At 39.8% G+C, this 13,663-nt stretch overlaps 2 protein-coding genes across 2 annotated transcripts; one reads left to right on the top strand and one right to left on the bottom strand.

Moving 5' to 3' along the window:
* Positions 1 to 1,115: 1,115 nt before the first annotated feature.
* epdr1 (ependymin related 1) lies at positions 1,116 to 4,097 on the bottom strand. The gene is made up of 3 exons (XM_036519349.1): positions 3,727 to 4,097; positions 2,301 to 2,509; positions 1,116 to 1,744 (listed from the first exon to the last, which is right to left on the bottom strand). Exons 1-3 carry the CDS (start codon positions 3,963 to 3,965, stop codon positions 1,554 to 1,556), a joined length of 639 nt encoding a protein of 212 aa, XP_036375242.1. The 5' UTR covers positions 3,966 to 4,097; the 3' UTR covers positions 1,116 to 1,553.
* Positions 4,098 to 4,716: 619 nt separating this feature from the next.
* LOC118771561 (secreted frizzled-related protein 4-like) lies at positions 4,717 to 8,610 on the top strand. The gene is made up of 7 exons (XM_036519568.1): positions 4,717 to 4,740; positions 5,087 to 5,555; positions 5,811 to 5,888; positions 6,009 to 6,074; positions 6,468 to 6,666; positions 7,168 to 7,231; positions 7,997 to 8,610. The coding sequence occupies exons 1-7, from the start codon at positions 4,717 to 4,719 to the stop codon at positions 8,129 to 8,131; spliced, it is 1,035 nt and encodes a 344-aa protein (XP_036375461.1). The 3' UTR covers positions 8,132 to 8,610.
* Positions 8,611 to 13,663: the final 5,053 nt, after the last annotated feature.

The raw sequence follows: 13,663 nt of genomic DNA, 5'->3' as shown, positions 1-13,663 counted from the left end.
GGTCATGGCTATCTTTGCCAAGATGCCCATGTTTCAACTCCTATTGCCTGAAAACCTTAGTGAAATGGTAGTGCCTGATTCATCACCCATATTTTTTATTAGTTTCACAAACTGCATTATAATTTTACTTTGAACAAAAACTTGTTTAGTTGAGGTTTCTGAGCGTATTTCTTTGTGGTCATTTTCAACACAAAATAGCGAGAGATGATTCTACAAACTCTGAGGACCAGAAAATGTCCAATCAATCAATCAATGAATCAGTCAATCAAGTGACCACCCTAACATCAGACAATCACACAATAAAGCTTGATTTAATACAAAATCCTAATTCCTAATCAAGGAATGCCCATTACAAAAAAAGAATACATACTGCTTTACTCTGTGTGGGAAAGTACTGTCCGTGCAGTGGTGAGTGTGTTAGAAAACATTGGCTGGATTAAAAAAAAACACACCATACATAACCAAGGGATGGAGGATTGGGAGGGTCTGGTCTTGGGAGGGCTGCAGTGTCTTCAAGCTTTTGTCCCAGCCAGGCACCTTTATCACATGACTATACTAATCACTGCCTTCGTTGAACCACATCAACTTCCTCCACCATACTGAGCCCCTTAATGGGGTCACCGGTTATTGGGGATGATATTGGTGATGGCTTGTTTTTGATTGATTATTTGCTTTTTAAAGTCTTTAATTTAAGGTAACCCATCAAAACAGAGCATGGAGTGAGTCTGACCTGAGTCATACTAAGTGACTCTCACTGCAAGAGAGCGGGAAAAATACACTTATGAAACCTGAAAAAAATATACGCAAAGGATCAAAATAAAGAGGATGTCACAATTCAGTTTGCATTTTAGGGTTGAACAGTATTTGGGTTCATCAAATTTGTGTCAGACATGCATGCCACATAGAGACAGACAATGAACTTCTACTTTCAGCTTTTATTTCAAGTCACAGGGAAAGCTCCAAAATTAATAGTTAATTATTCTAAACAGGCTAACAACAAAACCATAATGTACAGTTTTCAAATTAGATCAAACAATGTCACACCCGTATTAGGAACAGTAAGCAATATGAAATAATTCAATAATATTGTGCAAAGTTATGCTATTCTAAATTGTCTATGAATAAGAGTAACATTGACTAATTGATCCAGCTTTACAACCAAAGCGTCTCAAACACATTCACCAAACCCATCTCAAAACAGTAAATGGCAATGGCATACATCTGAGTATAATTGCGCTTGTGCATATAGGCAGTTTCCTCCAGAAGTGAACCTCTACCATGTTTTCTATCTATATACCACATATTAACCACTAATGTCTCGCTTCATAAATGACCAAAGAATAACTTTTATTTCTTTGGAGTGCATCAGTCCTCCTTCACCTCAACCTCTCAGATCTCAGTCCCTCCTTTTCCCTTTTTTCCAGTGTTGGCTTGAATTAGTTTATGTTAGTTAGAGCGTCTGAGGTTATCACATGGGTTCTGCTTAGCTGTCTGGCTTCATGTACAGGACTGTACCAGCAGTGAGGGGTGGGGGTGTCGGGGACCTTCCTCACTCAGCAGCCCCCGGTCATCCTCTCAAGCTGGGCGGACTGGCAGGTGCTGGGTGGGGTGAACACGGCGGGGTCGCTGATGCCCAGCTGCAGGTCAAAGAAGCGGGTGGAGGTCGTCACGCTGCTGTTCCTGGTGTAGGTCTCCTGGACGGGATAGCAGTCCTTGACCGTGTAAACGCCAACCCAGGTCTCCGCTGCAGAAAATGGGAGAGATGTTAGGCAGTGTTCACACAATTGGCCTTCTCTTTACGGATCCCGTATAGTCTGTCTCTTGTCTGTGACAGTCAGCAGGTGACCCTCAGATGCATTTCAGCAACTGGTGTTTGGCTATGCAGAAAAGCCATTTCCAAAAAACAATCAAAAGAAAAAATGGCAAAGGTGTGATCAAAGATTGCTAGTCTGAAATAGACAGCGTGAAATGAAGATCAGCATTCAAGCATGTCTTATTTACTTATTTACTAAAGTTTTTTAAACAAGTCTCCCAAAGATAACCTTTCAGCTGATAACTTTAGGAGTCATGCTGTTAACTCTCAGGCGTAGATATGACCATTCTTCATTTTCATGCTTATCATGCATGCCAATGTTTATGAATAGAGGATGTATGGGTAACACTCCACAGTGATTAATACACATGTCAAAGAGTGACAGAATATTACAGTCCATGACATAATCCCAGAAAACCATGAGAGGGAGAAGTTCAGTTGTTATTATTTAATCATTGGGTGATTCCTCCTCCGGTGGCATACTTACTTTTGCGAGCAGGTTTCCTGTCCGACCATTCCTGCACCTCGATCATGTCACCCGGTCCTCCGATGAAGTACTGGTCCTCGTAAGTGGAGTTGTCGGGAATGTCATACGGATCCCATTCCTGCGTCAGAGGGATCTTGGCGCACGTTTTGGTGACCTGCTCGATCTGGAACAGCACGGCACTCTTGAACAGGTAGATGTATTCAAAGAACCTAAGAAAGTAAGAAAAAGGATCTCACCTGCAAGCTTCTACAAAGCGATGCACAAAATTTGAAGACCTGGACACAGCCACGCTGGATTAATGTTCACAAAAGCTACATCAAGAATAAATGTCAGAGGTCTGTTTTAAAATTATAAAGCAATGGATGACATATTTCCTTTATAGTTGATGCAATTATTTGTAAAACAGCTTCTGTCATCCTGTGCAGTGTTGGCAGTGTTAGGTTGCAGTGCAGTGTTGGTAGTATTAGCACTACAGGGGTACTCTGAATATGAATACACATTTAAAATGAAGTCCTTCTTACTAAAACTGCTAGTGTTTACATTTTAGCTATGCAATATTATTTCACACTGCAAAGTATTTTACACTTATTGGAGCAATACAAGGCTTTGTGGTTAAGGTTCTGCAGGTTGCATTTGTAACATGAAGGTTGCAGGTTCAGATCCCAGGATGGATACTGCTGTTGCACTCTTTGACGAGGTAACATGTCCTTAAAGTGAGTTGTGTACGTTATGTAAGTCACCTTTGATATGGGTATATCTAGTAAATATGTCAGATGATTAAAAAAATGTATGGTGTGTGTACGGCAAATATATTTTTAGTTGCAGGAGGGTCTACGTTTTCAACAATTACTCAGCATATTTACACAGATACGTTTTCAATGAAATACTGTTTGCTACTGCCTTGTGAATAGATGGCTTACAATTTACTGTAAATATATTCAGATATAAACTTTTTGCACAGTTCATATTGCCTTGCTAAACTGCAGGGCTATTTCGTTATGAAGCCAAGAATGCAACTACCGTTGTGGAAAGAACGTCGTGATAAATAATTTGTGCAATGTGGCCAAAACAAATTGACAAGGGCTGGCTTTTACGCGTTCCTTTTGGTAATGACTGCTGTCGCTGAGAGCTCTAAGAACAACATTTCCCATGGTGCAATCGTAACAACGAACGCCCTTACAGACGAGACTAGTATACGAAGGGGACGATTTGTTATAATGACAGTAGTAACAAACAGGATTTCTTATATAGTCTTATCTTTACAGAACAGTATTCTAAAACCTACGCAATTCAATAACTGTTTAATTCTGCGGAATATGAGAGGTGGCAGACTATCTTTACGATTTATCTTATAACCCGTAATGTTGTTGCGTCTGTAAATCAAATAACTAGACTTGCGTGACCGCAGAGTGTAAATTATACGTACTTCTTGCATGGTACGTGCCCTTTCTTCTCCTCCAAGACCCTAATTCGCTGGTTCTGTCCATCATATGAGACCATTGTCCGTGTATTCCGCCCTGTGTTGTGGTCATATTCCACGGTCCTGCCTTCCCACTGTAGCGGCGCCAGACAAGGCTGGACCGGTGGGCCGACAGCCAGTGCGGTGCCCTGCGAGGGTACCACTGCCGATATGAATAATACTACAGCTGACACAAATAAATGCATCGCGTTAGTTTAACGTGTTAAAACAAATGCATTCAGTAATCAGAGAAAACAATACGAGTCGGACATCAGACAGCTAGGCACCGTTCAGCGATATCACACCCTCCTGATTGTCTAATAAGCTGCGTTGTGCACAAGCGCAGAAGCCGTCAGTGAGAGTGGCGTAGCAACTGCATACTGTCGTGCTTCAGCATCATGCCGCTTTTTTTAGCACGACTCTCATGAATATAATTTCAGTCTAATCTGCGTTCCCTGAAATTACCATGCATTTTATATAAGACAGCAAAGGCATTTTAAACTGTTTCAACCCTTAAAAGATGTATCTTACAAATATGTTCTGAATGCAAACTAATCTTACACGTCATGGGAGATATTTTAAAATAACGACCACTACACGGTATTTATCTGTGTTGAAGTATGTATCAGGCAACATGCTTCATTTCTGGATGAGATTGAGATTGTAACACAAACATACACAATTATCCATTGTTGTTTGGAATGTATGCTCACAATTATGCGCATTTCCCAATCCTTATGCAAGCATACATTCAACCATTCTATACATTTTCGCTGTAAAGAAAGAGTATGAAATCGTGGGTATAAGGATGAGTGGGTAAAATGCTGTATCCACGTGATAGGAGAAGCGCCAAGAGCACGACAGGAGAGCTCACACCCCCGCCTCTTCGCTGATGGTTGATGACGGAGTACTGACACATTGATTGAAACAGGTAAACCGGTAGCCTACCTTGCCGCAATGCGCTCGGCGCTAATTGGGACGGTGAGAATTTAGTGCAGCAATCACTGTGGTGAAAGGAGATGAGAATGATGTCACCCAGTTTGGAAAATAATAAATGGTGCATTCGGAAAAGAGATGGAAAGAGGGCGCGTCACTTGTGGCGTTGGTATTCGTCCCACGTCAAGTCAACTCATATAATTTCCTGAACCAACGCCCTGCGGTGCATTCTGCAATCAGTGGACTTTTATCAACAGGGACTTCAACCTGTTTCTTAAGTGTTTTTGGTGGATATACCGTTATAGACATCTACTCAGTTAACCATACGTGTGTGGCACGTCCTGAACCTCCACTTAACTTAAAAAGGAATTCCCCGTTGATTCGCTGGCAGGTGAACGCCGTCATTAGAGTGGACATGCTCTCGGTAGCAGCCGCTGTTCTGTGTTTTTGGATAGGTAATGGGGTATTGGTGCGCAGTGCCCCCTGCGAGCCGGTTCATATCCCCATGTGCAGGAATATGCCTTGGAACCTGACAAGGATGCCCAACCACCTGCATCATAGCACGCAGGAGAACGCGATACTGGCGATAGAGCAATACGAGGAGCTCGTGGACATCAACTGTAGCGCGGTGCTGCGCTTCTTCTTATGTGCCATGTACGCTCCAATATGCGCCCTCGAGTTCCTGCACGACCCGATCAAGCCTTGCAAGTCGGTGTGTGAAAGAGCCAGGGATGGATGCGAGCCGGTCATGAGGCGCTATAATCACAGCTGGCCAGAAAGCTTGGCTTGCGAAGACTTACCTGTTTATGATCGAGGAGTCTGCATATCACCTGAAGCTATTGTGACTGATTTAGCCGAAGGTGAGTAACGCGTGCTCTCTTTGCGTATTTTGGTTGTGAGTTACTTGTTGTATTCTGACGTTTTTTTTTCCAGACTCAGGGAAAGAACTGTGCGGAACTCTGAAATGTCACGTTTCAAAAGGATTGATAAACTATTCCCACATGCCAATTGGACGGTTATAGTGAGAGATACTTCCTGCCATTTTCATGTGGAAATTACTTACGTCAGCAGCATGAGGATGATTTATGTAAAATGTGATTTTAACTACTTTCCAGATGTGAAACAGGTCGATGTTTCGCCGGATGTTATGCCAAACCCACCACAAGCCTCGGATTGCAACAGCTGGAGTTCAGGTAAGCGCGTGTTAATGCATATCCCGAGGAGTTCATACAAACAAGAAAATAATCACCACATTCACTCAAGAAAATGTTTTACACTGGTATTTATTACCTGTTTCACACTTATTCCAGCAGACAGCTGCAGATGCCGCAATATAAAACCATTACTAACAACATACATGGAAAAGAAGTATGACTATGGTAAGTGCTCAAATGACACGTTTTTACAGGCTAATTATGGTAGCGAGATTTGCGCAATGTTACTTTTTATTGTAGTTTGGGTGCACTGTTTGAAAGGCAGTGGTTTAACATGCTTCTTACCCAATTACTGGCATATGCATTGCTGTTGAACGCAAATGAGTCGATGCCAATGTGGGTTTGACTGCATTCATCTTAACTGAAACCACGGACTTCCTTGATGAATATGTAAAGTATACATTGCAAATCAATGCAATTTTCCGAGTGACAAGTGAATAAGTCAAGAGAATACTTCGTTTAGACTGATTCTTGCATTTTCCTATGACCTGAAGATTAGCACAAAATTCGGTAGTTGGATGATGAGCATAATTCTCTATTCTATCTCCACGCTTGCAGTTATTCACGCAAAAGTGCTCGATGTCAGTCGGACTGACTGCCAAGAGATGACAACATTTGTTGAGGTGAAAGAAATATTAAAATCCCACCACCGGATCCCGGAAACTCACGTGCATCTGACGTCCAATTCCTCATGCTCGTGCCCGAAGCTTACACCCAATCAAGAAGTAATCATCGCTTGCTACGAGTGGCACTCAAGGTAAGAGTCCATTCACGCACCAAAGGCAATACTTTCTAAAAATGTATGCTAACACTTGTGCAAATGGGTGATAACTGATATTTAATGGTCCATACTGAGACGTGAAATTTGTATTATTTGATTTTTAAATGCAATAATAAAAATGGACAATTCTGAGTCGCTATTGTGTCAGTTGGGTATCTAAGTGAGGAACTGCCATTTCAGAACACCCTTATTTTCATTGTGGAAGAAATTATGCAAGGCTACAGACGTTAATTCCAGCTTCACAACAGTCTTTTGGTGAAACATATACAAATTTATGATATAAAGCTCCAGTAATTTTGCATCTTTGCAAGTAATGTAGTAATTAGGGTACTGTTGTCTGATAAAAGCACTAAATAATTAAGGACTTCTTTGGTTTCTTAAGTTTTTCTGATGATCAATTATGATGTGTTATCGCATGGTCACTTGGTGTCACTTGGAATGTAAAGGACAATTCAATAGCAGTGTTTGTCACTACAGGCTAATGCTGCTGGATGGTTGCCTTGTAGAGGGATGGAGAGACCAAGTGGTGAAGAGATACAAGGTAAACCCTGCCTTTGGAGGAGTGTTAGGGGCAAAAGTGTGATATTGTGGTAAGATGCATGGCTCAAACCCAAAGGCTGCTGGTGTGCCCCTCAGGTGGACAACTGCTCTTCTCTCCTTGGGAAAGGTATTTAACCAGAAATGCTTTAGTAAATAGCCCACTGTATAAATGACTAGCATGTAGAAATTGTAAGGTGTTCTGCATACATGTATTAGCCTTCAAATATATGTACATTAACAGATAAAGTGTTTATATCTCTTATGTTTGTGCTTATCAGCCATGATGCTGAACACATACAGTATATTTTTCAGTTGTCATTCCTTTTACTGAACCAATTCAGGTTATGTACCACATAGCGCCCTGTGGGAACAAGTCAATGGAAAGTCCTGGGTCAAGTGATACTGGGAGACATGGGGACACTGATAGAGAGAGGTGCTGTGTAGGGATGGACTCAAATAAAACAAGGAGATAATGATTAAAAAGATGAACATGGGGCCTCAAGTCTCCAAAAATTATTTTTGGAGGCTGAGTTCTCACTAGTTCACTGTAAACTGGCCCCGACCCATTTCTTGCACACCAGCAAAAACTTTAAAATCTTCCTATCGCTAAACCAGCATGTTTCTGAGCCAGGTATCAAAGCCAGGTTTTTCCTGTTCCAGAGCAAGCCGCAGTTGCGCAAATCCAACAAACAGTTTCCAGTTTGGGTTTTTCTTTTCTTTTTTTTTTTTGTATTTCGCTGTTTGACTCTTATTTCCCTCCCTACAGCGCTGGGAGCAGAGACTGCAGGAGCAACAGCAGAGGAACCCCAAACCGAAACTGAAGGGGGCAGATGGGAGCGGCAGGAAACCCACCAGGGGCAAGAAGAACGCACAAAGAGCCGGTCAACCCAGGAAGCAGTGAACTGCCCCCAAATCCGTAACCCGTGGTATTCTCTTGCATGGCAAGGACTGGAACCAGACTCTCTCCTTTATGACAAAGTGATGTTAAAATATTGCAGAAAATAAATATAATGTAGCAACCGTCACTTTCATGTCATGCTATGCATACAAAGATACATATTATCCGAGATGACAAGTCAGCCTAGAAGATGCGTGTGATGAAATAATGTGACAGTATTTTAATGTATGTTGAAAATGAAGACCATACATTTTCAATTTTCCATTTAATGTTTGAACATTGCTTAGGGAAAAGTTAGCTCAGTGGGTCATCATGCTTAAACAGTCTCCAGCTGTAATTTCGTACAGTTATTCCCCCTCCCCAAGTTCATTTGCAGGTTGTGAAAGCAGGTCTGCATGGAATTTAATGTGACTGTCTTGGGCCTTATGTCTTACAGTGCTTTCTATGTTATCTTCACAGTTCAAAAAATTTGTCATGGTCAATCCAGCTGCTTTAAGTGTGAACCATGCAAGCATCATATAGCAATTATAATTACGCACCATCAACCTTAAAGTTGTAACATTTTTGTAGTTGTGTTTTGTATTGTTATCAATAAATACGGCATAATTTCATAAACATACCCATATTGTTTAGTCACAGATTTGTGAAAGATATGTTCAGGTATGTTTTCATTAAATGGATGTGTCAAAGCATTGACATCTATAGCACTACCAAAAACAGATAAGTGCACATTTACTTTGTGTGATAAACTGGTGAGAAAATTTGTACCCCAGTCCAAAAATTCCATTAAAAGATTGCTATGGTCATTTGTGTAATCCACATATCCAGTTGTCACTCACTTAGATTTAGCTTCAATCCATGAAAAAGCTTGAAACAAGCTGAAAATCCCCTGAATCCATGGAAACATCTCCCAAAGGTAGTCTTTGGATAGCAGCTTCCTGGTTTGGTGGCGTTCAAACATTTTTTAAATGTCAAGATCAGCTTCTCAGCTTGCTTATTATGAAGCAGCAAGACATTGCTGGGAGATTGGGTGATCTGCTTTCAGCAGCGCTGATGAATTCCATTTTGGATTAAAATTAAGTTGTGCTGTCTCCTTAAAAGACATCGGCATGCACTATAACTTGCACAATCCATGATTGAATGAAACTGGTGACTGCTGAAATGAACTCCTTATGTGTTTAGAGATTTGAAAATTTCATGTGCCACACACAAGCAGCCTTGAGATGGTTGATAGTTGATGTCAGCAAGAATAACACTTGGCTCATTTGACAACCTAGTACAACAAACAGTGCGGCTGTTGACTCAGTTGTAACTGTAGACATGGTTTCAGAAGAGAGAATCCACATTTTTTAAATAGGAGTCAGCAGGTCCTGGAATATATTCCCAGCTAATATTCTGTAGGAGCTTCCCCCAAACATGAGTTACCTTTTCGGTAATACACTCCTCTAAGTGTATTATTTGCAGTGACAAATGATTCACTATATTACTTATGGCAATTTAGACTTTGTTTAATGGTTGCAATGCATACCCAATTTATTTTTCTTTCACATCCTGCCTCAGATGTTTCTTCTTAATCAGTGTGATATTTGAAATGTGTGTTTTTTCAGTTTCAGATACCACTCTATTGGTGCTGCGTGTATGCTATCTAAATGGGTTTCGGTAATTAGTTCCCCGATGTGGGTTGTAGTGCCACCTAATGGTACAATCATAGAATGCATAGCTGCATATCAGGCTGTATAAAACTCACAGCCATAAAATATGACATGAGTTTTGTTTAATGTTTTGAACATCCCCCTGAGGATTTGAAATATGAATTCAAGATAAATTCCTTGAACTCTGGCTCCAATGGTTTTGTTATGGCTTCTCTCAGAGCTTTTCTTGATATTTTATTGATAGTTGCTTAGTGTCCAGCAGATCTCCAGCAAATCTTTTTGTACTGTCCTTCTCAAAGGTAAATCACGAGCCATTTTTTCCCTAAAGGGTGTTCATTGCTGTCCTAGTTGGAATCAACTGGTTTTGAGTAGTTCTATTATTTATTTTAAAGCTGCCTTTTTTACCTTGATGGAGACAGCCTTTTTAAAAAAAATAATAATAATATTAAATATTTTATATGTCTGATATTATTCGATGGCAGAGGACGACATTCGTATTTTAGTGCTGCATTTTCAGTGTGTTTATGCCACAGTTTAGGTGCTGTGATTTTGATGTTATATTTCTAGATTTCCAACAGATACATTTTTATATTGGTGAGTTCTACCTTCAAGCTGACAGCCCTGTTACACAGGAAAATTTACAGTTTCTCCAAACTGCAAGGGGATGCACTGCTCTATATTTCATATATGGTCATGTCCAGTCATCCTCAAATAAAAATCATTCTTTGCTTCACATAAAGTTTTCCTCTTGGGTGTAAAATTTAGACTACAGCATCAATCTACCCACAATTCCCAACTACAAGGCTAATGCAAAAAGTAATGAACATTTTTACATCACTTGATGAGATGTAAGTTACATTTCGCATAAAAAAATAAATGGATAACTTGTGCAAACCAATCTTGGCGCATTTATCTCTACAAGCTAGCAGGTTTGAGCAGCTCCTGTCCAACCAAAACACCATTTTACTTTTCAGTATTAGTTACATATTTGGGATAAAGGCGAGCTTTTTTTTTCTTTAACGTAATTATGTTATTGCAATGTATTCATAATGAAGCTTCATATTTACTTCCTGTTTGAATGACCTTGTGACAGGTTCTGCATTTCAAATTACTTAATCTCTAATACTGAGGTTTGGTTGTTGCTTCCGTTTGCTCAAATCAACAACAATTTATGCAAGAGTGTCAGTCAGTGTATTGGACACACCCCACCCTGCCAACATGGTTAATTTGAATGAGGAGCACCATGACAACGCTTTAAACCTGTCTATGTTGTGCCTATATCCTGACAAAGAGGCAGTAAGGCCGCATATAAATTGCTTAACCGCTGTCCACTCTAAGATATTACACAGTGAAAAGTTAATGATATCCATAGATGACAGTGAACCTCTCGCTCAAACAGACACCCCCATTTGCTTGCCATTACGTATGCCTCCAAGTTTTCTCTCAGTGGATTGTTGTGTGAATGGGTCACGGGGACACGGCTGCGGTTCCTGGTCTGTTATTGCGTTTCCATAATTATCTCCTGAAACTGTCTCATCCTCGGTGCTGGTAAATAAAACCCGGTGTTCTGTGACAGCTCATAAATCAAGCTGACACGCAGTGTTGCCCGCTGCCAGAAGAGCAATTGTGAAAAACAACAGAGTCAAGGGACTTACATTTATGGCCCAAATCCCAGTGACAGAAGTGGTCCTGATGAGAAACTTAAAGCAGGGTTTTCTCCACATCCCCCGGGCACAAGATAAAACTCATTTCATTTGGTGGAGGAAAAAATTATTCCTAATACGCAAATGATAAGTTACATGATGAAATGTACCTACCACAATCATGCCTGCAGTGCTTATAAATCTGTGGTGAGAGTCAAAATGAATAGGCCTTTTTATAATCTTGGATAGATTTACCTTTGTGTGTTTATCTCTACAAGCTACTCCTGTGCAAACTATCTGTAAAAATAGAGAATCTTACCCAGTCTGAGGGAATGGAATCCCATTGATTAATTCATCAGGACATAAATACTGGTGTAATTTAACATGAATGGCAGAAATCATTGATTGGAAGAAGCCTCAGCAAGCAGGCCTTAGGTGAGGTAATGGTCAGTACACATCAAGGTAAAATGAATAATTATGCACTAAATAACATGACATCATACTGTACCAGGCAGGTCTAACGTACAACCCCATTCGTGGGAAGTTTCCAAATACAGTGCCAATAATTAATCCTGGACATGACCATCACCAGTGAAAACCAGTCATTGGGAAGCTTCTCTAATATGTAAGCAGATAGAACATTTCAACAAGTCAACCTTTATAAATAAGAAAATGAAAAGCATTATAGAGCCATGGGGCATGGAACCAAGTTTGCAGCTGACTTACTATATCGGGATTTTTATGTCCCTCTGCTGTAGAACTATAAGTGAAAAGTAAAATATACATTCAGCATCATGAAGATTAGGGCTATAAAATGTTCCATTATACATAACATGTATAAACAGTATAAACAGTACATGTTCATATACTGCATACTGTACATAGACCTTATTCTACATGTGTCATACTCTTAGTGCCACATTGATCCAAGAGTTCAAAGATACCACAATTATCCCATCCCAGGGGTGTAATTTAGCTATGATATAGAATTTTCATAACTGAGAAGTCAACAAGAGATAGAACTGTAATGTTGCATTTTCAAATAAAGTCTAACCAGATCACTGCTATGTATACTAAGTGTGTATGTATGGACTGTGTTTTCAAGGTAAAGGAACACTTTTTGTTGTAGTTTAAAATGTGTCTCTGCTTTGGAACGCTCAGAATATAGTGAGTATGTCTGAGGGAGATAACTCTTCCCCTGGCTGGCCGTGATGTCATTGCAAGGGTCTGATTACTTTCCTGGTGTCTGTTGTCAAGTGATACACAACCCAAGCTACTTCAGCGGGAGAGTGCTTCATCATCGACATCAAAAGTGCAGCATAGTTATTTGAAGCTTAAATAAGCCTGCTACATCCTTTCCACTTTTTAAGCTACACATTTAAGGCATTTTTGTTACCACCCTTGTGAATGAAATGATGAAACATACAATACCTGGGTACATTCATTGAAACATGCTGCACACCTTTACACCTTAATTACAGTAATTGCTAATTATATATTATATATTTATATTAACTTCAAAAAGTTAGTTATTTTCTGTAAATAATTGTAACAGCCTGCCATTGCACAGTACGTCAGATACTGTACACCATAACTGTTCATCATTGTGTAACTACATTGGTATAGTGCAACATAATGTAAAGTGTAACCTTACATTATATATTAAATTTTACATATACATCAACATGTGTACTTTAATGTAAATAACTGCAATCATATTTTGTGTCCAAATATGGAGTGTCAAAATGGCATTATTTAGCCATTCAACTGAACATATAAACATGACAAGAATCACACATATATACAGTACATCAGGTAGTGTAAAATATGACTCTAAATTGTATATCTGCTATTTCATATTTTAAGATATATTAACCTTTTATGTTTAATTTCATCAATCAATTTAAAGCACTTCTTGAAACACTGAATAATTAGACAAGCTTTACTTAAAACTTCCTCTTTCTGATTTTCTCTCTGAGTTGTCTGGGATCAAAATCTGATAGCAAGATGTGTCACTTCTGTTATGACTGAAGCTATTCTGTTACAATCAGATATTAATCTCTCTTCTTCCTTCTGCCTTCTTTCCTTGGAAGTTCTGTCTGATAACAGGAGGTCTCTGTACTGTGTGCATGTCTGTGCTGACTGTGGATGTTTCAGACCGCGCCAAATTGTCATAATGAGCCAGCAAATCAACAACTGTAGCAACAATAATGGCATAGACAAATTTTGAAATGTGATAG

Source organism: Megalops cyprinoides, chromosome 24 (genome assembly GCF_013368585.1).
Source record: "Megalops cyprinoides isolate fMegCyp1 chromosome 24, fMegCyp1.pri, whole genome shotgun sequence".
NCBI lineage: Eukaryota > Metazoa > Chordata > Actinopteri > Elopiformes > Megalopidae > Megalops > Megalops cyprinoides.
The sequence above is the reverse complement of the archived record's forward strand: the minus strand, read 5'-3'. Positions and strand labels throughout refer to the sequence as shown.

Coding starts and splice junctions, on each gene's coding strand:
- epdr1 (XM_036519349.1), bottom strand. CDS start 3,965: ATGCATTTATTTGTGTCAGCTGTAGTATTATTCATATCGGCAGTGGTA. Junction 2,510..3,726: donor GGGCACGTACCATGCAAGAA/GTACGTATAATT, acceptor TTACTTTCTTAG/GTTCTTTGAATACATCTACC. Junction 1,745..2,300: donor CAGGAAACCTGCTCGCAAAA/GTAAGTATGCCA, acceptor CATTTTCTGCAG/CGGAGACCTGGGTTGGCGTT.
- LOC118771561 (XM_036519568.1), top strand. CDS start 4,717: ATGCGCTCGGCGCTAATTGGGACG. Junction 6,075..6,467: donor GGAAAAGAAGTATGACTATG/GTAAGTGCTCAA, acceptor CCACGCTTGCAG/TTATTCACGCAAAAGTGCTC. Junction 6,667..7,167: donor TGCTACGAGTGGCACTCAAG/GTAAGAGTCCAT, acceptor TTGTCACTACAG/GCTAATGCTGCTGGATGGTT.